Genomic DNA, 22,719 nt, shown 5'->3' on the forward strand with positions numbered 1-22,719 from the left:
AACAGAAATTAAATCAAAGACTCATAAAAGCAAAATTAAAAGACTCAGGAACAAATTTTTAGGATTTAAACAGGGTTTTAACACGTGAAAAGACTAAAATGCCCCTAGGGGCAAAGCTGACCCAAAATGACTTCAAATGCAGTTTTTTGAAATGGATTTTGACATAGAATGAAACAGAGGCTTATTCACACTACTTGAAAGGACTCAAACAAAATTTTGAAAGACTGAGAGAAATTTGACACAGGAAATGACTAAAATACCCTTGCATGTGAATTTTGAAAATAACATTGAAATAAAATGCAGAGAGAGATGTAATTGATCAGAGACAGTTCAAATGACTTATAATGCAAGAAAAGAAAAATTGACTGGTATTTTTAGGTCCAAAATTAGGGTATAACATAGTTCTATCGGTAAATTGCGTCCTCTAGTGTCTCAAGGTTATTTAGGATCTGTCACTAATGAGTCTTTTGATTGTACTGCTTGTCAAACTGCTAAACAACCAGCCTTATCTTTCAATAAAAGTACTTCCATTTCAGCTTCACCATTTGATCTAGTGCATTCTGATATTTGGGGCCCTGCTCCCACACCTACCATGGGAGGTTCTCGGTATTTTGTTCTATTTATTGATGATTATTCTCGTTTTACATGGATATATATGATGAAAAATAGGCATGAGCTTCCTCAAACTTACATTAATTTTGCCAAAATGATTCGAACACAATTTTCTAAAGTCATTAAAGTTTTCCGACGAGATAATGCCATGGAATATCGTGATTCTAAACTGTTGTCTTTTCTTAGTGAGCAGGGTACATTGTCTGAATTTTCTTGTCCATACACATCTCAACAAAATGGTCGCGCTGAGAGAAAGCATCGTCACATTCTTGACTCAGTCCGTGCCATGCTTATCTCAGCCTCTTGTCCTGAACGTGCTTGGGGTGAAGCTGCTCTTACTGCTGTCCATATAATCAATCGTCTTCCTTCCTCTGTCATTGGTAATGTCTCTCCTTTTGAGCGTCTTTATTCCACTACACCAGATTATAAATCACTTAAGGTGTTTGGTTGTGCTTGTTTTGTCCTCCTTCAGTCTCATGAGTATACTAAACTTGAACCGCGTGCTCGGCTGTGTTGTTTTCTTGGTTATGGCACTGAACACAAAGGTTATCGATGTTGGGACCCAATATCCCAACGTATTCGCATCTCTCGTCATGTTGTCTTTTGGGAACATATAATGTTCTCTTCCTTATCAAAGTTTAAGTCGATCCCGTCTACTTCCACTCCTCTCTTTACTAACCCTGATGTTGATCTTTTTCCTAGTGACACACATGCAGGTTCTGAGACATATGCATGTTCTTCTGGTGAGCTTCCAACCCCTTCTGATGTTCAATCCACTTCTGATGACGTTGTTCCGACCGTTGATCCTGCACCTCCCACCGTTGAGCTTCCTCCGAGGGTAAGCAATCCACCTCTCCTTATCTTCGTGATTACCATTGTTATTCCACTATGCTTCATCATCATGAACCAGAATCCTATAAGGAAGCCTCCACAGATCCTCGTTGGCAGCAAGCTATGCAGGAAGAATTATTGGCATTGGAGAAAACCCACACATGGGACCTTGTTGATCCTCCTTCTGATAAGACTCTTGTAGGATGCAAATGGGTGTACAAAATAAAGACTCTTTCTGATGGATCAATCGAGCGTTACAAAGCTCGTCTTGTAGCAAAAGGGTTCACTCTGGAGTATGGAATTGATTATGAAGAAACATTGGCCCCTGTTGCCCGCATCAACTCTGTTCGAACTCTTCTTGCAATTGCTGCCACTCGCAAATGGAAACTCACTCAAATGGATGTTAAAAATGCCTTTCTCAATGGCGAGTTAGAAGAAGAGGTTTACATGCGTCCTCCTCCAGGATATACATGTCAGGAAAACAAGGTATGTCGACTTCGCAAGGCTCTTTATGGTCTCAAACAGGCCCCTAGAGCTTGGTTTGCTAAATTTCACAAGACTATCAATCAGCTGAATTTCTCTTCCAGTGCTCATGACTCTGCTCTTTTTACTCGAAAAACTGAAAATGGCACCGTTGTCTTACTTCTTTATGTCGATGACATGATTATCACTGGTGATGACTCCATTGGAATTGAAGAACTCAAGCAATTCTTATGTCAACATTTTGAGATGAAGGATCTTGGGCCATTAAGTTACTTTTTGGGGCTTGAAGTATTATCTTCGAGTGATGGTTTGTTTCTCTCGCAGGCTAAGTATGCTTCTGATCTTGTCTCCCGAGCAGGTCTCACTGACTGTAAAATCGAACATACTCCTCTAGAACCAAATGTTCGATTTACTCCTCAAGATGGTAATTTACTTAATGATGCTACTCTTTATCGGCAACTTGTAGGTAGTCTAATATACCTCACTATTACTCGTCCGGATATTTCATATGCTGTTCATCTTGTTAGTCAATTCATGACTTCTCCACGCACCACACATTATGCAGCCGTCCTTCGGATTATTCGATATATCAAGGGTACTTTATTTTATGGTCTTCATTACTCAACTACATCCCCATTAATTCTTAGAGCCTACTCTGATGCTGATTGGGCCGGTGATCCTAGTGATCGTCGTTCCACCACTGGTTTTTGTATTTTTCTTGGAGATTCTCTTATATCTTGGCGTAGCAAGAAACAAACATTGGTGGCTCGCTCTAGCACTGAAGCTGAATATCGTGCTCTTGCTGATACTACTTCTGAGATATTGTGGCTTCGTTGGCTTCTTGCTGATTTAGAGACATCACAATCTTCACCGACTGATCTATATTGTGACAATCGAAGTGCGATTCAAATTGCCCACAATGACGTTTTCCACGAGCGAACCAAACATATTGAAATTGATTGTCACTTCATTCGTCAGCATCTTCTCCGTGGTGAACTTCATCTTATCTCCATTGGCACTCTTGATCAACCGGCTGATTTGTTCACAAAATCTCATTCTCCAGGACGTTTCCGCACTTTAGTTTTCAAACTCAAGTTGGTTGAAGCTCCGCCCACTTGAGTTTGAGGGGGGATGTTAAGATATATAATAATTCTATATTTATTGTAATTATATTGTAATTATGTTAGGAGTAATTAGTCTTTATGTGTAATTATTCCTTGTGTTTCTTTGTCTCCATTCCTATAATATAAATAGGACAATTTCCTTGTACTTGAAACACACAATGAATATACAAACATTTTCTTGTATCTTCCTGAGTTTCTACACCTTGATTCTGATCATAGAGAAACTTGTGATCCAACTGTCCACTTCCATCAATTTCAGCTGTGCGTTTGTTTCAAGTTAGTATTGTAGATTCTCGGAAATAAAATGATAGAAATAAAGTTCCCATGAAGATGAAAATAAATTGATACATAACTATCTTTTAACCTCACTGTTATAATTGTTTATGAGAATAAATGGAAACAATTTTTTTATTAAGAAATAAAAATTTGTTAAAAAAAATAAAAGAAAGCAACGCATGCAAAAAGATTGATATCAATCACAAAGGTAAGGTGTTTTCAAAAAAAGTCGAAGAATACTATGTTTGTTGGTGCAAAGAATTTTGTCTTTCTTATTATTGTACTCCATTCTTTCTACTTCGAGTTATCAATTTGGGTCCACTGCAAATTATTGTCCTCCATTCTTTCTACTTCGAGTTATCAATTTGGGTCTACTGCAAATTATTGTACTCCATTATTTCTACTTCGAGTTATCAATTTGGGTCCACTGCAATCATGTAAGATTTTGAGTGACAAAATTACAACTTTTCATAGATTGTGATAATGGTTAACCCGTAAGTAACGTTATATTCAGAGGATATCGAGTCACACAAAAAACAAATGCAGTGAGCAAAGAAGCAAATGAACGTGTGAAATCTCTAATAGTTGACACACAAACTGAAAACATGACATTTTGTTGGAAAAATTAGACATAGAATTATTATAAGGTAATAAACAACAAGAAATATTAACATCAAAATAATAGAACACTAAATACAATAGAATAGAGAATAAGTAAACTTATCTATTATTGACTGAGGCGTGCACGAAGCACTGGGCTTAAGAGTATTTCGCCACCCCGGATAGGTTACCCGATGCGATAGGTCTCATAGTTAATACTCCCCAGGATACAACAGTCACATCTTGCTAGCACCGCACGTGAATTAGCAAGGTCTCAGGAACTCTTTTGGATGCTCATGGGAACTTATAATAACTTGTGATGTGTGACTTTGTTATTAGAAAAAACAAGTAGCCAAAACTATGTTGCTGAGTGCTATTACATTTTCGTATCTCTCTTAGCCAATTTATTATCCATATATATAACCCAATATCAAATAAATGTGAGAATAACCGTTCCAACTTTTCCTCAAAGCAAAACCATAAAAGCTATAAAATAGTATTGACTTGGTAATGTAACGTTAGTATAGGCATAAAAGAAAAACGTGCAGGCACCATCAAGTAACCTTAAAATATCATTACCAAGTCAAAACCTTAATTAAATATAGTAATTACATTTTAAATAAATAATAAATAACTTTAAAATAAATTATAAACTAAAATATCCAACAATCCCCCACAATTTATTTTAAAGTTTTAGGTGTTCCCAAGAGCGTGAAAAATCAATGCATAAGCACTAGTGTCTTTTGGACTATGAACTAGCACATAGAGCAAATGAAATTTGACCCACTAGAATGTCGGTGAGATTATAACCTCTATGAACCTCATTCCGTATGTGAATCAGTGACATCATCACTCACATTGATCTCTCGTCCAAAGTTTGTTCAACGCGGTGTGGTGCATTTTGGCCTTGCACCTATGCCTGGATTTCATGAGTGGCTCTAGAAAGTCTGCCTAAGCTTTCATAGAGGCGGCCCCACCTCCAACACTCACATAGGTAAATCTATCAAGTGTACACCACAGTCAAGCACACCACTCAAATATATGAGCTATAGATTTATTAAGAGTTTATAAACTCAACCTTCAACGCTGTAGTATACACTATCCTACACCATAGGGATGAATTCTCAAAATTAAAATGGATAGTGTCTCAACAAATTGACAAGCGACTTGTTTTTACCCATATGAACACAGCCTTGCGAATTTTCACAATCTATGTTGGGTTACCATCACTCTCAATTTTTGTATTGGACATAATCCATCCCCCTTCGATGTATAAATAATTTTCACTAAACAGCAGCTGTATTAACAAATCACAAATAATACATTGACGAAGACGTCTCTCAGTCAGTATCTCATATATATTATCAAATAATCATCCATGATATATTATCATAGGTTTGCTTAAATAAATTCTAAGCCACAACACCCCCACATCGGAGGAAATTAAATCTACATTTAGATTTATTATACAGGTCTACTTGAAAATACTTTCAAGCGACTACGCCCCCACATTGGGTTAATATTGATCTATGTGTGAATTTTTATTCAGGTCTGCTTGAATTATTTTTCAAGTGACGGACACCCCCACATTGGGGAAAATAAATCCACACATAGGTAAATCAAACATCATTGTATTATTTTAATACAATGGATAATCCACAATATGTCACCAATATTTTAAGGTGTATGTCAATATATATCTCATGAGTTCATCAAGTGCCACAATAATATATTCAGGTCTACTTATATTATTTCTAAGTGACAACATCTCAATTGCACTTATTTCACTCATGAATATCATACATGTATCTTAATGAATTTATCTTTATTTGTCATGTATGTATTTTCATGCTTCAATGGCAACAATCTTACTGCATCCCTTAAAATGACAATTAGAGCATAATATAAAAAATGGACAACTAAGTATCTCTATCAAAATTTAAATTAAAGAGATAAAAACAATTCCAAGTAACTCTCATGAAATTTTTATGTGATGCTCACATAATAAACAAAACAAGTTTATACAAATGTTGACTCAAACAAAGCTCAAAAATATCCGAATCTCATAGAGTAAATAACTGTCAAAATGAAGCATATAACATAGTCATATGTATAAGTAAACCTAGCATTAGAATTACACCAAAATTAGGCACTTGTACACATCAATTTACAACAGCTTAAACTTGAACCAAATAAACTTGAAAATTTTTATCATGACTATGAATCATTTATAATTGACACAAGTAAATCATATATAATAATGAGAAGTAGGATGAAATTGATAGAACCTACATGACGACATCTATCTAATATAATTGGCAGAGAATCATTTTCCATTTCCTTCTACACCAAGTTCACCACTATTAAAAACCTTTAGTTTTAACAATCATCTTTAAATCCGAGTTCTAATCACATACACCATCTACTTAGTAACATTCAATTGAAGAAAAACAAAATTCATGATCATTTTCACGCATTCAAGAATTAGCATGTAAGCTAAAAAAGCATTCGAAGATTTCAACAATAAAATCATTAATCATTATCAAAATAGAACTCAATAGCTAATGTAGAGACATAAAAGAAAGTTACAAGAGCTCAATTTTAGGAAAATCACAGAAGAACTATTTTTTTTTCCCAACCTTTTCAATAAAATACTCTCGCAATTTCAACAAACAAAAACAACATTTGTGAGGTTTAAAATTTAGAGTGCGTACCTGATCCCTTGTGGGTGATTTCAAGGGAATAATAGTTTAAAACTTACAATGAAGTCGATCACACCATACTCTTCTAGTTTTTTTTTTTTTTTTGGCAACCAAGCGGAAGAATGCGCTCCGTGAACTTCAACCGAATAGACTAATAGAACGATTATTTCATACCATAATTGAGCACATCAGATTTCTATTGATAATGATCAAAATCGTAATAATAAAACTTATGTTAAGAGAATATTGGTATTTCAAAATAAAGACATGCCACAGCCACTACTCCCATTCACAACAATATAAACAGATGTATATAAATTTAACATCATCTTATTAAAGTAGGCTTTAGTTTTGCATGCTATATTACGGCACAGGAGAAATACTCAACAAACAATTACAGGAACATCAAGCATATGTATACAACAATTACTAGCCTTAGATCAATTATATGAAGAAGAACAAAATACTTCAATTACGTAAGGGCACTTTCATTTCTCATAAATTCATTTTCAAAAAAAATAATTCAATTGACAAATTCAAAACAAAATTAATAATTCTATATCAAAATACTCTTAAGATTGTTGGAAAAATTAGACATAGAATTATTATAAGGTAATAAACAACAAGAAATATTAACATCAAAATAATAGAACACTAAATACAATAGAATAGAGAATAAGTAAACTTATCTATTATTGACTGAGGCGTGCACGAAGCACTGGGCTTAAGAGTATTTCGCCACCCCGGATAGGTTACCCGATGCGATAGGTCTCATAGTTAATACTCCCCAGGATACAACAGTCACATCTTGCTAGCACCGCACGTGAATTAGCAAGGTCTCAGGAACTCTTTTGGATGCTCATGGGAACTTATAATAACTTGTGATGTGTGACTTTGTTATTAGAAAAAACAAGTAGCCAAAACTATGTTGCTGAGTGCTATTACATTTTCGTATCTCTCTTAGCCAATTTATTATCCATATATATAACCCAATATCAAATAAATGTGAGAATAACCGTTCCAACTTTTCCTCAAAGCAAAACCATAAAAGCTATAAAATAGTATTGACTTGGTAATGTAACGTTAGTATAGGCATAAAAGAAAAACGTGCAGGCACCATCAAGTAACCTTAAAATATCATTACCAAGTCAAAACCTTAATTAAATATAGTAATTACATTTTAAATAAATAATAAATAACTTTAAAATAAATTATAAACTAAAATATCCAACACATTTGTCTCTATGATAGTAAGGTTATATTCAAAGAACATATAGTTTTGGTACCCTTTGCGGTACTACGTGATTCAAAAGATTAAGTCTTTGTAGTTGTGCATGTTATTCTATTCACTAGAGGTCGTAGGTTAGAAGGTCGTAGGTTAGAATTTAGCTCTAGAAATGTAATAGTGTTGAATGTTATGAAGGAGAGTTTTGCCACTCATTATAGTCCTATTCAACTCAAAGATTTTACCGCGCAGAAGATAATGGTTAAAAAAAAAATATGGAGTGAGCAAAGAAGCAATTGGACATATGAAATCTCTAAAATAGATGACACACTAACTGAAAACGTGGCATTTATCTTTTATGAGTATCTTAATCACATGAGTGCATTATACAAAACACATTCATTTTACATAAATTCTTGAATTCTATGATTTCATAGCCTAATGAACTTATCGTTGCGCGGTAAATCTTCAAAAGATCAATTAACTAGCTATACTACAACGGTGATTGTTGTGAATTCGTTGAAAAATCACCCAATAAAATACTTGATGTGTGGATCAAGTAATAATCAAGCAACCAATACAAGTGGGTAACAATTATAATCACAAGGAAAAGTAGAAAACAACGAGAGAAAAGAAGGAGAGAACACAAGAATTTGTTTACCCAATTTGGTCTAAAACTGACCTAGTTTGGGGGAGAGAGCAGCCCTCCGTTCCACTATAATGATGAGTAACTTTACAAAAGAGATATCAATGGGTTACAAGAATAAGTCTCCCGCCTAATATTGAGAGAACTATAAAATCAATTTTTCACAGATTTATGAAATGAAATTCTTATCTGAATAATCAAATTAGAATGATACATTGAACTTGGGAAATTGTCACCTATGGACAGACAAATTCTTTGGTTCAACATATATTCCAATAACTCCATCTCATATAAGTTAATCAATGAGCATGCATATTATCCATTGAGGAAATATATGAGACAAAACATGAATGCATCAAAATATATCAATTGACAAGATATAGCTCAAAATAAACAAGCTATCACAATTAGGCCAATATAATTGTACAATCACCTTTGGGTAGAATGCACAAACTAAGGCAAAGCCTAAGTCAAAACCTCAGATAAGTTAATCAATGAGCATGTATTGAATTCGGGAAATTGTCACCTTTGGGCAGGCAAGTTCCTTAGTTCAAAACATTCTCCATTAACTTTATCCCAAATCAATTTTTAATTGTAAAAAGCAATAACCACCTTTGGGCAGGAAACTACATGTTACAATTAAAAACATTCCTCAAGCTACAAAAAGAAATTTCATCAATCAATCAATAGAGGCGGTCCCACTTTGATGGTAATGGCCTATATCAACGCATGAAATTCATTTTGCATAAGAATCAATAACTCTTGTCAAAATACGACACAGAAAAATATGCATTATTTAAATACATCTAATCTGGTCAATATCGTTTCAATTTGCATTCATCATACATTTTGTTTCATACAACGCGGTAGAATAGTAATTTAAAAGCACATAAAAGAAAATCTAACATATAATTATGTGCTACCTTTTGGAAGAGTAACTATTACCGCTAAAGTCATAATCTCACTAACATGTAGTAATTATTTATTTATGCAGCGGAAATAAACGAGACTTCAGTTTCAATACAATTGAGGGTAAAAGACAAAATAGTCACAAAAATATATTTAAGAAAAGACTAATATCCTCAATGTAAGTCTCCATAATAAACATAAGTGTATTCAACAAAGGATATTTATTTCTCATTTATAGATAGTTGACATGTAAGATTCTCCCACTTGATAGAGAATGACAGTTGGATTATCAATCCAAGACTTTTAAAATATTTCAACAAATATTCAACTATATTCTCTATCACACAATGGTCATGTCAATTAATATTACACCAATATGCCCGTCCCCTAAATAATAATGGAACGCGTGTAATCAAATTCAATAAAAGAATTTAAATTAATTAAATCATGACTAACCTCGAAAAGTGTAATCAATTCTCCTTGTATGTAGAGTCATTATTAAGCTTCAATGACTCAAAGAAAGTTTCACACAATTTGGCATATTGTCATCTCAATTGGTTCATAATTCAACAACAACCAATGAAGCAAAAGATAGTTTATAATAATAGATCAATACAATACAAGGATAATGATTTTCAATTGCCTTCAGTATTGCTCAAGAATGATCTATTATGATATTCCACAAGAGCATACAAATAAGAACAAGGCAATATAGAATTTCTACATTAACTATAAATTCATATACAAAAATATTTGGTGTTATTGACAAAATTGAGTTTAAAGTAATCTCACAATTACAACACTTTGATAGAATAATTCACTTTTATAAAAGAGATTTTCGCATATAATATTTTAGACTCACATCCTTGAAAATATATGAGTTCAAATTCTATAAGATTCTCATATTTAATTGACACCAAATATTTACACATTTCACAAAACAAAATTTATTCCCATAAATAAAAAATTATATGTTTGGAAATTAATCCCAATCAAATTACTTAAATTTCAAAACAAATCAATCCACCAAAATTTTAGTCCCTATAAATATTCACAGTTTTGTTTTTAGTCCCTATAAAATAAAATCACACTTTTTAGTCCCTATAAAATTTTCCATCAGCATTTTTAGTCCCTATAAAATTTTTCCATCAGCATTTTGGTCCCTGTCAAAAATTTAACTAGTTGCTATAGTTTGTTTGGCTTGGTTGGAGCATTCTTCTAACTTATCAATGTTTGTGAACAATTTTTCATGAACCAGTATATTATTATCATCGACACACATAAGTAATTTTTTTTTCATTTTATTGACATATTATAGCGTCACTTTGTCATGCATTTACAATATCTCTTACCCAAAAAGCCTTTAACGTTACTTTACATGAGCCATCTCATCATCACTCAATTTCTTCCTCTTTTATTTTCCTACATATTCTGATCAAACACATAGGACTATATATACCCCTTGTTTGTTATCAACACTCACTCATATTCCATACTCATTGCACTCATTTTATTCTCTCCTATATCTCATCTTTTGATTTTATTTTAAGGAGAAAATGAACATACTTGTTGAGCATGTGGAATTTGGTAATGATTCTTTTTTGTTTTTGTTTTTGTTTATTTTATTGCTTCTAGTATAGCATTGCAAAAAAGTCCCATCATATAACAAGCCACATTATTACAGGGTCCCAATTTGATGATAAAAATGTGCATTCTGAAGACATCAATAAACTTGTTCTTGATGGTGGATTTCCTCAACCAAAAAATGCTTCTCAGAATACATTCTGTTGGAACAAAATATGTTTAACAATGAACCTTTAGAGTTTTGATGATAACAAGGTATTAAAAAGTTGACAATTGGAATTGCTAATATTTGTTCAAGTGTATGGGACCATAGACAAAAATTTAAATTATACAAAGGTTCTGAATGAGCAAATAAAGAGCAAAGGAATCAACAAGAAATTTGAAGCTTAGAAGCTCCTGAAGGCAAAGCGCTCCTCAAGACCAGAGTGCTCCTGAAGGCAAAGTGCTCCTGAAGACGAGTGCTCCTGAAGTGCTCCTGAAGACGAATGCTCCTGAAGACTAGAGGTCCTGAAGTGCACGTCATCAGAAGCTGCCTCGTCAGAAGCTGCCTTATCAGAAGTTGTTTCACCAGAAGCTGAAGATCAATTGGATTTGCAATTTTCAAGGATTCAAGAGTTGTTTCATGGATCGAAATTCATCTAAAAGACAGCAGAAGACTAGTGGAATTTTGCAACGGTCATTTCAACAGTGTTTGAAGGCATTTGCTTGCAAAAGGAACAAAAGCGTTGACATTGTACTTTGTACGAACTGTACAACCACCTTCTCCACTACTCTGTTTTGTGTCTCTGCTACAAGACAAAATAACAGGTCTAAATGTACAACCAAGCCTGCAGAATTGTTCTCTCTCAACTGGAATGGATTTGAAATTGGTTCTTCATAGAACAACAACCAAATCAGACAAAAGATCATCAATGAAAGATCAAGCTTCAACAACGACTCTATTGATGTGCTGGCAATTTCACAACGTCTCTTTCACACCTCTATATAAAGGAGTGAAGACTTAGAGATTTGGCAATGCTGAACGAAAGACTCTCAATATTTTTACAAGTGCCAAACCTCTGCTGAAATTGTTCTGCATTCACTTAGAATTTCTGTTTCTCAAGTCTCATCTTAGAAATTCTTAAGTCTTAGAGTCTGTATCTGATTTATATTGTGAGCACCTCTGATTGTATATCAAGTGTTCAACCTCAAACAATTTTCTGTGTAATTTTGTTTGTTTAGAAGTCTCTTGCAGTTGTGCTTGAGCATAGAAGTCTCTTGATTGTGTTCTTGAGCATAGGAACACTCTTGCAAAGTGTGCTTGAGCAAAGGAAGTCTCTTGCTGTGTGCTTGAGCAATTGTAATCAGATATTACATTCTAGTGAAATCTCCTTGGAAGTGCAAGGGGGACTGGACTACTTCCGGATTGTGGAAGGAACCAGTATAATTGCTTTGTGTCTTTCTTCTTCTCTCTCTGTTTTTTATCCGCTGCATTCAGACTGTGATTATCACTTCAGAAGCTGTTTCACTTAGCTTCTGACCAGTGTGTTCATTTTAGGAGAAACGAAGAATATTTCAAAACACAATTCAACCCCCCTTCTTATGTTTTTCTCACCTTCACATTCTTCCCCCCAGAAATCAATGCATTTGGCCATTCCTTCAAGTTGATTTCAATTCCATTTCATTGTTTTATTTATTTTTTTGTCTATAACCGTAATTTTATTTTTTTGAAAATAAAAAAGAAATTAATAGACATGGGTGATTGGAATTATTTGGCAGGAATTATGATGAAGAAAGTGAAAGGCAAAAAGGGATTGAGGAATTCTATAGGTTGCAACACATCAACCAAACATATGATTTTGTAAGCAAAGTTTATGATTATTTCCATCAAATTTGTGTCTATTTCACATGAAAGAAATGTAATTATGACCAAAATTCCAATTTGCAAATGTTAATTAATGCAGGTGAAGAAAATGAGGGAGGAATACAAGAAATTAGACAAAGCAGAAATGAGCATATGGGAATGTTGTGAATTGCTGAATGAGGTTGTGGATGAAAGTGATCCTGATTTGGATGAACCACAAATTCAACATTTGCTGCAATCTGCTGAAGCTATTAGAAAAGATTATCCTAATGAAGATTGGTTACATTTGACTGCTCTCATCCATGGTACATAATCACCTTTTCAATATTTATATTATATTTTAATTCAAAATTCAATCCCGAGTACAATCCCATACATACCGATGAAAACCTAGCTAGGGTTCATCAGACTCCCTCAGTGAAGTGCGGGCCCCCCTTGCGGAGCTTATCCCGTTCCCATGCCACCTACATCATTCATTAAGTCATAGTCTTAATCCTTCATGAAAGGTTTCTAACCTATACATGCTTACTCATTTACCTCGGATCCGGGGTCGATCTGATTAGCGGTAAACTACCTTCATAATCATTCATGTCCTATCATACATAAGCTCATTCATGTTCATGCTTATTCTTAGTGGAGAGAATAACTTATCAATCCACGACTTGTCTTACATGCATAATCATTCTTAGTCATGTGCGAAGAAAATATACTTCGCGTCTTAACCTACATAAGGTTCATACTTAACATTCTAGTTCTCGACAAACTATATCGAGGCTTTACATTCATACCTTTTCTTAATTCATCATCTACCCGATTATCTCGGCTTAAACTCTCATATGACATCCTTGCCATACATGATAAGATTACCATGATAGCGAGTTTCTTCGGGTCTGTGGTGCAGATTTTGCAATTTTGACCCAAAACTCGTCCAAATCGATCATGCAATGCACTATGAACATCCATCAACTTAAATATCATTATAAAACATCTTTCGTGGCAATTTTAATATGAACAAAGCAAGATCAAAGGCAAGGGTTCAAAAGTCACAATTTCCTAAACTTAACACAATTCATGGATTTCTTGCAAATTAAGCACATAATCCCAAAGGATGGTTCTATCTAAGAACTCACCTAACATAATCTTGCAATTTCTTCAAGTTCCTAGCTTTCCCAAGACCAAACCCTATTCCAAGAATCCAAGTTCAATCCATTCTCTTTGTTGTTTCTTATCCTTGAAGCTTCCATGATTCATGCTTGATCACCAATTTCTTGTATTTGGAAAGCTTTGGATGGATTGGAGAGGGGAGGGTGGCACCATCCTAGAGAGAAGGAGGAGAGAATTCATTCTCTCAAAAACCTAGAGAGAAAGAGAATGGAAAATGAAGGAAAATTGGCCCTTGTAGCCTTAAATAGCCCTTGCGGCTTAATCGCGTCTGGCCTGGCACTGATACATAACCTCATACTTAACTGATATCGTCTGAAAAACATATTAATATCTTCCGTCGTTTTTATCATTCTTCATCACCTAACCTCTGATACGTTTGATAGGTAAAATTTCTATGGCTGAAGAGTGGGATGTTACACTCTACCCCCCTTAAAAAAAATTTCGTCCTCGAAATTTAGAGATCACTTAACATTTACCGAGTTCAAAGCATAACATCTTGTAGTAATCCTCTTAATGTCGAAATTGATTCTCTCAAGTCTAGGCTTAACTTAAAACATCTTAGTCATAACTTATCCTTACGGCATGTTGAACTAGTTATCTCGGTTCCATATCTTTTCTGCTTAGCATAAATCATTCATATTAGCAACTTATCATAAATTGGAACACTCAGGATTTGCCTTTTAACTGGGGTCCTACTGGATTCCAGGTTTGCCCTGCAGTGCTTGATTGCATCTAAAGCATCTTATCATGCATACGCATAGTTCAAACATAAATTTTCTTTACTGTACTTGAGACTCATGCCTCTTACTTACATTACTTATCTTGATGATTCTACGAATCTCTTATCTCTCTTCAGAGTCTTAAGAAATCTCCCGATCTCATCACAATCTCATTGCACCCGGATTCATGGGTAACTCATATAACTTGTCCAAGAGAATCGGAATCAAACTCGTCGATACACCTGGCATCCATAAACCAGTCTTCTATTTCGCATGCTCTTGAAACTTCCGTCTTAGACCACTTGCACTTGAACATTCATAAAAAAAATCCGTACATTCCATACGAGCTTTAAACAAACATTGTTGTTGACTTCGTCAAACTTTAACTTCCATGGTGTCTTACATACTCTCAAGGGTCGCATCTTGTTAGATAATAACGATACTTGTTCTAACATTTTGGTTTAAGAATTTTTTTTTAACATTGGTATACGGGTTCTTGCAACGTGGGATTCACATAATGAATGTGAGGCAAATATTAGAGCATCACTTATTCTTACATAACTTACAATCATCAAAACTCAAATAAGAGGTCATTGTTATTCGACCTATTTTTGGTTTAACAAGAAGGGACGGAAATTGTCCACTTGTTTAATAAAAAATTATATTTCAAGCGAAATAGCACTATATCGAGAATTTCTAGATACGTTTAGTGTGGGTGTTACAATTTTACAACTATTTGGAACTTTTAAAAGAATTTTTAAGCTAACAAGACAATTATTACTGAACAACTTTTACTTTATTTTTAAAGCTCTTTCTTTTAAATTTAGCTTTAAAATAACTTTTAGACCCTAAAAAAGTCAGGCCAAACGCACCCTTATTTAAAAAAGAGTGACTTTTATTAAGGTAAACAAACGCAAAATAGATTACGTTGAGTTAGGCCCAATTTCTAATATGGTATCGGAGTCTTCATTAAGATCCATTGAGCCACATGTTTCAGTTGTCGGATCGTCCGCCATTTATGTCAACGAACCAAACCTAATAGTGTCGGTCGTCAATGCCAGCCTAAGACCCAAGCCACTAAAGCATCCAATTTTTTTTTGTTTTTATCCAAGTAAAGAAGGGCCTCTAATATTTTTTTAAAAGTGCCTCTTAACTAGTAGAATTCTGCTCTTCTCCCAACAAAAAACGCTCCCTCCCAATTGAACTGTCCAAAATACCCCTGCTTTTTAACTCACATTGGATGTCTTTCAATATTTGCTTTTGATGGTGAATAAAACCAAGATTGATGACACTGAAAGCAGAAGCTATAGAAAGAGTGATGATTGATTCTAGTGTTTATTTACTGATACAAATCATAATGAAAATTGAAATCATCCTACAAATCAATCGTAAAATGACATGAAGGAACTAAAATTTGTAGAGATGGGGAACTAAGATTTGTAGAGATGTTCACATATTTACAATCGTAAATTGAAAAGAAAAATCGTAAATGGACACTAAAATTGAAAACTCACACTAAATTGAAAATTGATATCTTCTTTTAATTCTTCAATGTTCACATATTTCAACATGTGACATCTAAGGTTATTCTTCCCAAAAAGAAAGCCATATCGGTGAAGTTTCTCACCGTTTCTGGTGACAGATGAAAGATTTCGGAAGGGTGTAGTTTTCCCGATAGCAATTATATCTCTGCAAGCTGCTATAATAATTTAAGCACAGGCATCAGATTCTTGTCGTTTTTGTACGAGCTCCATAAATTATTGTTGATGACTACAATAATAAAGTACTACAAGTACAAGAGAATCATATAGATAACAGTAAATAGTTTATTTATTTGACTGCATACGGACTGCAAGAGAGTACATATATATTACACCAAACATAAAGAACTACAAGAGAGTACATATAAATTAACTCTAATCTCATAATAATCTTGTAAGTCGCCCCCAGAATAATTCAGCATATGTTTGTTTCCTTCAGATCTTTGATCCCTCAATCCTTAATCTCTACTCTCTAGTATCACCATCTAAGCTTTGCAGGGAAATACTTCAAAACAAAGATCAAAAGAACATAAGTGTCATGCAGAGGAAAACAATAAGAGGGAAAAGAAAACATGACCAATTCATAAAGATTGGTGTTACCTTCTCAATAAGTGATAGATAATATGGTTTAACTGCTTCGACATCAACTAGAACTTTGCTTTTGGTGTAGAGATCATATTTGCTGTATAAAATTACATCATTAGTAATTATTATGTAATTAGGAGAAGCAAAAGATGTGAGCAAATGAATAAAAAAAAATGTTAGAAACTAAAATAGAAACATACTTAAATATGTGGAGCCACTTCAAATTCTCAAAATCTTCTTCATTCATCAAGTGAGTGTATGCACCTTCCTTATGCAAAGCTGCAAGGTCATCAAGGTTTTCGGTAATTAAATTTTCTGTACAGAGAATGAGGTAGGTTTTCACATAACAATGAAAATACTTACGGTAAAAGGAATGGTATCTGATAATGAACAATCCAGCATTTGGCAAAGTGGAGCCATTTTCCTTAGCAACCTGCACATTGGAATGCACAGTGTATTAGATCATAAGTAAAGGGTTGTAGAATCATAGAAAAAATTATTCGAATTTCCTCGGAAGCTAAGACATCACAAATTTGTCACAATTTAGACTATTGGATCAAGATCGAACCAATTCCAACTATTCGGTGAAAAAATGAAAATTTAATACTACTATCACGTGATGAATTATTTATGGACTCGCCATAGTCATATAATCATCATGTCCCCATGACATCATCACATTGTCTAGTCCACAGCCTTCATTGTAGATCCCATTTTTAGTGTTATAAGCAGGGGATTTGATATCAGGGTTCTCCTTGAAATACTGCAGCAAGAACAATATTTAGGTAAATTGAATGATTACTTAAGATTAAACAATTGTCTCATTCATTGTCATAATTTTACAAAATATTTATAATTACCTTGTGGTGTACATTTGATTCATCAAAAGCACAACCTAAGGGAAATGTGTCTCCTGCAAATATGTCAATAACCATTCAGTTCAAATGTTGAATTCAATGTTCAATACAAATAACTAGTAATGATATGAAAATAAGTGTAAGGAATAGTTTCTGACCAACAACAGCCCATTGAGGTAATTCACCAAATTTAGGAAGCAGAAGAATTTTTCCAAGATCTGAAACAAGACAATAATAATAAAGAAAGGGATGTTAGACTACGTCAAATTATGGTTGATTATTATGCCTTGAAATTGTAAATGATCTTTTGGTCAGGATCATAGTCACATAATTCGTAATTCGCTTTGGTACGCGGTGCGGGTACGGATTCGCGGTACGCCATATGAAAAGAATTTGGTACGTACAGGGGTATAGAGCTTCGGTACGCGTCGGTTTGTAGTGTTAATACTACCGGTTATTAAGTAATAGTGTAAGCTATCAATAAATTTTTAGAAAGTGTTTTTTACTACTAAACTTCATCGAAAGGTAGCGGATTAACAATACGTACTAATTTAATTTAAAACATGACTTAAAATAGTAGTAATATCATCGTAATCAAAATCTGAGACTTACATAATTACGAGTATGATCATTTTGTTAAAATAATAGCTTTTCCCAAAACATCTTTTTCGGTTTTTGTTTTGAAAGAAGCCTTTCCCAAAACAATTTATTATTGTTTGTTTCAGCTACCTAATATTTTTAATATTCTCTCCTTCATCGAGAAAAAAAAGTCTCTTCTTTCAAAAAGAAAAATTAAAGTCTCTCACTTAACCTAAAATTGCATTCGTTTCTTCCTCTCTCCTGTTTCTTTCTCTCTGAATCTTTCATACAACATAAAATTGCATCTTCACTATCTTTCTCTCATGTCTTGATGTTGAAATCGAAAGTGGAAAACGAGGAAATTGCATATTTTCTTGGTTCACTCTTCCATTTCTATGGTAAGCTGACTTCTGCGAATTTTACAGGAATTTGGACAAACCCGGTTCACAAAAGTACCGTGAACCGGTTCGCTCGAACCATTTCGCGGTTCGCTAGCAAGGGTAGCGAATTCTGTGACTATGGTCATGATATGATTGAATGTTGAATTAAAATATAATATAAATATTGAAGAGGTGATTATGTACCATGGATGAGAGCAGTCAAATGTAACCAATCTTCATTAGGATAATCTTTTCTAATAGCTTCAGCAGATTGCAGCAAATGTTGAATTTGTGGTTCATCCAAATCAGGATCACTTTCATCCACAACCTCATTCAGCAATTCACAACATTCCCATATGCTCATTTCTGCTTTGTCTAATTTCTTGTATTCCTCCCTCATTTTCTTCACCTGCATTAATTAACATTTGCAAATTGGAATTTTGGTCATAATTACATTTCTTTCATGTGAAATAGACACAAATTTGATGGAAATAATCATAAACTTTGCTTACAAAATCATATGTTTGGTTGATGTGTTGCAACCTATAGAATTCCTCAACCCCTTTTTGCCTTTCACTTTCTTCATCATAATTCCTGCCAAATAATTCCAATCACCCATGTCTATTAATTTCTTTTTTATTTTCAAAAAAATAAAATTACGGTTATAGACCAAAAAAATAAATAAAACAATGAAATGGAATTGGAATCAACCTGAAGGAATGGCCAAATGCATTGATTTCTGGGGGGAAGAATGTAGTCTGAGAAGCATTTTTTGGTTGAGGAAATCCACCATCAAGAACAAGTTTATTGATGTCTTCAGAATGCACATTTTTATCATCAGATTGGGACCCTGTAATAATGTGGCTTGTTATATGATGGGACTTTTTTGCAATGCTATACTAGAAGCAATAAAATAAACAAAAACAAAAACAAAAAAGAATCATTACCAAATTCCACATGCTCAACAAGTATGTTCATTTTCTCCTTAAAATAAAATCAAAAGATGAGATATAGGAGAGAATAAAATGAGTGAAATGAGTATGGAATATGAGTGAGTGTTGATAACAAACAAGGGGTATATATAGTCCTATGTGTTTGATCAAAATATGTAGGAAAATAAAAGAGGAAGAAATTGAGTGATGATGAGATGGCTCATGTAAAGTAACGTTAAAGGCTTTTTGGGTAAGAGATATTGTAAATGCATGACAAAGTGACGCTATAATATGTCAATAAAATGAAAAAAAATTACTTATGTGTGTCGATGATAATAATATACTGGTTCATGAAAAATTGTTCACAAACATTGATAAGTTAGAAGAATGCTCCAACCAAGCCAAACAAACTATAGCTACTAGTTAAATTTTTGACAGGGACCAAAATGCTGATGGAAAAATTTTATAGGGACTAAAAATGCTGATGGAAAATTTTATAGGGACTAAAAAGTGTGATTTTATTTTATAGGGACTAAAAACAAAACTGTGAATATTTATAGGGACTAAAAACTTAATTAACCCTTCTTTGTATATTCAAAATGATTTAATTTGATTTTGGTGGATTGATTTGTTTTGAAATTTAAGTAATTTGATTGGGATTAATTTCCAAACATATAATTTTTTATTTATGGGAATAAACTTTGTTTTGTGAAATGTGTAAATATTTGGTGTCAATTAAATATGATAATCTTATAGAATTTGAACTCATATATTTTCAAGGATGTGAGTCTAAAATATTATATGCGAAAATCTCTTTTATAAAAGTGAATTATTCTATCAAAGTGTTGTAATTGTGAAGATCATTCTTGAGCAATACTGAAGACAATTGAAAATCATTATCCTTGTATTGTATTGATCTATTATTATAAACTATCTTTTGCTTCATTGTTTGTTGTTGAATTATGAACCAATTGAGATGACAATATGCCAAATTGTGCCAAACTTTCTTTGAGTCATTGAAGCTTAATAATGACTCTACATACAAGGAGAATTGATTACACTTTTCGAGGTTAGTCATGATTTAATTAATTTAAATTCTTTTATTGAATTTGATTACACGCGTTCCATTATTATTTAGGGGATGGGCATATTGGTGTAATATTAATTGACATGACCATTGTGTGATAGAGAATATAGTTGAATATTTGTTGAAATATTTTAAAAGTCTTGGATTGATAATCCAACTGTCATTCTCTATCAAGTGGGAGAATCTTACATGTCAACTATCTTTAAATGAGAAACAAATATCCTTTGTTGAATACACTTATGTTTATTATGGAGACTTACATTGAGGATATTAATCTTTTCTTAAATATATTTTTGTGACTATTTTGTCTTTTACCCTCAATTGTATTGAAACTGAAGTCTCGTTTATTTCCGCTGTATAAATAAATAATTACTACATGTTAGTGAGATTATGACTTTAGCGGTAATAGTTACTCTTCCAAAAGGTAGCACATAATTATATGTTAGATTTTCTTTTATGTGCCTTTAAATTACTATTCTACCGCGTTGTATGAAACAAAATGTATGATGAATGCAAATTGAAACGATATTGACCAGATTAGATGTATTTAAATAATGCATATTTTTCTGTGTCGTATTTTGACAAGAGTTATTGATTCTTATGCAAAATGAATTTCATGCGTTGATATAGGCCATTACCATCAAAGTGGGACCGCCTCTATTGATTGATTAATGAAATTTCTTTTTGTAGCTTGAGGAATGTTTTTAATTGTAACATGTAGTTTCCTGCCCAAAGGTGGTTATTGCATTTTACAATTAAAAATTGATTTGGTATAAAGTTAATGGAGAATGTTTTGAACTAAAGAACTTGCCTGCCCAAAGGTGACAATTTCCCGAATTCAATACATGCTCATTGATTAACTTATCTGAGGTTTTGACTTAGGCTTTGCCTTAGTTTGTGCATTCTACCCAAAGGTGATTGTACAATTATATTGGCCTAATTGTGATAGCTTGTTTATTTTGAGCTATATCTTGTCAATTGATATATTTTGATGCATTCATGTTTTGTCTCATATATTTCCTCAATGGATAATATGCATGCTCATTGATTAACTTATATGAGATGGAGTTATTGGAATATATGTTGAACCAAAGAATTTGTCTGCCCAAAGGTGACAATTTCCCAAGTTCAATGTATCATTCTAATTTGATTATTCAGATAAGAATTTCATTTCATAAATCTGTGAAAAATTGATTTTATAGTTCTCTCAATATTAGGCGGGAGACTTATTCTTGTAACCCATTGATATCTCTTTTGTAAAGTTACTCATCATTATAGTGGAACGGAGGGCTGCTCTCTCCCCCAAACTAGGTCAGTTTTAGACCAAATTGGGTAAACAAATTCTTGTGTTCTCTCCTTCTTTTCTCTCGCTGTTTTCTACTTTTCCTTGTGATTATAATTGTTACCCACTTGTATTGGTTGCTTGATTATTACTTGATCCACACATCAAGTATTTTATTGGGTGATTTTTCAACGAATTCACAACAATCACCGTTGTAGTATAGCTAGTTAATTGATCTTTTGAAGATTTACCGCGCAACGATAAGTTCAGTACGCTATGAAATCATAGAAGTCAAGAATTTTTGTAAAATGAATGTGTTTTGTATAATGCACTCATGTGATTAAGATACTCATAAAAGATAAATGACTTGTCTTGATTGACATGATAATTATAGCATTCCGGAACAAAAACTTCTTTTATATTACCGTGGCAGTCTTTAATTACTTCATACTTATGAGACCCTTGCATCGTATCACATTTTCCCTAGTTTTACATTCAAACATATAGTTATTTCAGGCAGAGGGACGAGTAACTCACTTGGTTGAGCTAAGCAATTAAAGGAATTACTGTAAGAAGTTAAAGATTCAAGACAGTACTAATGTGAGAAAGATACATAAAAGACTCTTGTAAGAAGTTAATGATTCAAGATTCAACACAGTACTAATGTGAGAAAGATACATAAAAGACTCTTGTGTCATGCTTTCTAATTAAATAAATATTATATTGTGATATTATTCCATTTTCACACTTTGATGATG

General features: G+C 33.4%; 1 protein-coding gene across 2 annotated transcripts; it reads right to left on the minus strand.

Annotated features, from left to right (window-relative positions):
- Positions 1-16,526: 16,526 nt before the first annotated feature.
- On the minus strand, positions 16,527-19,851 carry LOC146912496 (inositol oxygenase 2-like). Of its 2 annotated transcripts, none has more exons than XM_085720660.1 (11): positions 19,608-19,851; positions 19,372-19,510; positions 19,173-19,254; positions 18,865-19,069; positions 17,860-17,919; positions 17,705-17,757; positions 17,485-17,607; positions 17,208-17,277; positions 17,045-17,123; positions 16,860-16,941; positions 16,527-16,764 (listed from the first exon to the last, which is right to left on the minus strand). In XM_085720660.1, the coding sequence occupies exons 1-11, from the start codon at positions 19,636-19,638 to the stop codon at positions 16,738-16,740; spliced, it is 951 nt and encodes a 316-aa protein (XP_085576786.1). In that variant the 5' UTR covers positions 19,639-19,851; the 3' UTR covers positions 16,527-16,737. The 2 variants fall into 2 exon arrangements, with proteins under 2 accessions (XP_085576786.1, XP_085576787.1); XM_085720661.1 differs by having other exon boundaries at positions 17,705-17,739; positions 19,608-19,766.
- Positions 19,852-22,719: the final 2,868 nt, after the last annotated feature.

This window comes from Medicago sativa, chromosome 6 (assembly GCF_051527215.1).
Source record: "Medicago sativa cultivar Bolivia chromosome 6, Bolivia_mono, whole genome shotgun sequence".
Lineage (NCBI taxonomy): Eukaryota > Viridiplantae > Streptophyta > Magnoliopsida > Fabales > Fabaceae > Medicago > Medicago sativa.

What these genes read in the sequence shown, in the direction of transcription:
- LOC146912496 (XM_085720660.1), bottom strand. Translation starts at nt 19,638, where the DNA reads ATGAACATACTTGTTGAGCATGTGGAATTTG. An exon ending in GCATTTGGCCATTCCTTCAG is followed by an intron (nt 19,255 to 19,371) that starts GTTGATTCCAAT and finishes ATTATTTGGCAG; the next exon opens with GAATTATGATGAAGAAAGTG. An exon ending in ATCTATCACTTATTGAGAAG is followed by an intron (nt 16,765 to 16,859) that starts GTAACACCAATC and finishes TTTGTTTTGAAG; the next exon opens with TATTTCCCTGCAAAGCTTAG.